This window comes from Daucus carota, chromosome 1, assembly GCF_001625215.2.
Source record: "Daucus carota subsp. sativus chromosome 1, DH1 v3.0, whole genome shotgun sequence".
NCBI lineage: Eukaryota > Viridiplantae > Streptophyta > Magnoliopsida > Apiales > Apiaceae > Daucus > Daucus carota.
Window position 1 is genome coordinate 30,110,453 of NC_030381.2, and position 1,597 is coordinate 30,112,049.

The following is a 1,597-nucleotide window of genomic DNA, read 5'->3' on the forward strand; positions in this document are numbered from 1 at the left end:
GGAGGATAAGTGAACAAACAGTGTGGAACAAGAATCCTCATTTTTAACTTAGCGAAAAAAAAAAATCCTCATTTCCGCACTAGGGCTTGTTTGGTAAATTTCGTAAACAACATTTCCCGAAATCTCTACTATAAATTCAGATCCCTCCACCTCATTCCTTTGTACTTGCACAAACTAAACCCAAACCCACAGTTACATACAGCCTTTCATATCTATACACACATGGGGAGAAGCAACCTAGTTAACGCCACCACTCCGGCATCACCGTCGGCCGGCGGCCACCACGTAAATATGAATTCTCCGATTCCATATTTATTCGGCGGTTTGGGCTTAATGCTGGCGCTAATCGCGATGGCTTTACTGATCTTAGCTTGCTCATACAGAAAATACTCCGACCGGTCTGCTCAAAACACTTCCGACGAGGAAAAACCGGCTAAACCGGTGATTTTATTGCAGCCCGAAATGGAGCCGAAGATTAATCTTGTCATCATGGCCGGAGACGAGAAGCCTCGATACTTAGCCATGCCTGTCTCTTCTACAAACCATTCTCATCAACACCTTCAAGCTTAATACCCACATACATATATATAGAAATGTCTCTCTTTTAGATTTGGGTGTTGGTGTTCTTCTTGGCCCAACAAAATTTTGTACTCCAGGTTTGAATGTGTTACGATCAAACGGCAGAATGTAAATCAATGAGCTTAATTTTCAATATTAATGTTTTACTAGCTAGATATTCAATTATACTACTAGCTTGTTCTCCACGCTTGAAATCTGGTTATTTGCTTGGTATACTGAGTCATTTAAGGTTACGTAGCATATCTATTGTTATTTTATATAGAAGTTTAATTAATTCAACTTCGTTTATAGCTAGACTTATTGCAGTATTACAGCTTGATAAGTAATGATGTGATAAGTAGTTACTTGTAGTGATAAAACCGAGTTAGTTACGATAAGAGCACTAGCCTATAACAGAATGCTGTTGTGTATGGCTCTATATAAACGACTGTACCACCATCCTCTACTCACTTTTGCCATTATGTAAATACACAATTTCTTGTTCTTGTTCAAGCATCAGAGTAATAGCACTTTCTTGCACTGTGTTTTCACCATTTGTATGAATCTTAAGATGGTATCAGAGCTTCCGCAATCTCTACAGATGATGATTTCACGGTGAATTCTCTTCGATCTCTCTCGTTGCTTGATTTCTCTGTCTCGATTACTTGTAAATGTTCTTGATCTCTCTCGATTTTACAGTTCTTGATCTTTTAGTGATTGTCATAACTAGTTTCACAATGATGTTCAATGTCATCTCTTCTTCGATCTCATCTATCTTATGCTAATGCTCTGTGTGCTTCTCCGCATAACACTATGACTCACAACACTCGATCTGCCACTGGTAATACACCTCCTGTTAACACTGATCCTAATTCGATTGAACACAATACACATCCGCTTTTTCTGCACAATAATGATCAACCTGGTATGGTTTTGATCTCTAAGAAGTTAGTTGGATCCGAGAACTATGCGTCTTGGAAACGATCTATGAAAATCGCATTGTCTTGTAAGAATAAACTAGTAATTGTTACTGGTGAAT

General features: G+C 38.5%; 1 protein-coding gene across 1 annotated transcript; it reads left to right on the forward strand.

Annotated features, from left to right (window-relative positions):
• The first annotated feature begins 222 nt into the window (after positions 1–222).
• Positions 223–570, forward strand: LOC108198031 (protein GLUTAMINE DUMPER 2). The gene has a single exon (XM_017365812.2). It carries the CDS (start codon positions 223–225, stop codon positions 568–570), a length of 348 nt encoding a protein of 115 aa, XP_017221301.1.
• Positions 571–1,597: the final 1,027 nt, after the last annotated feature.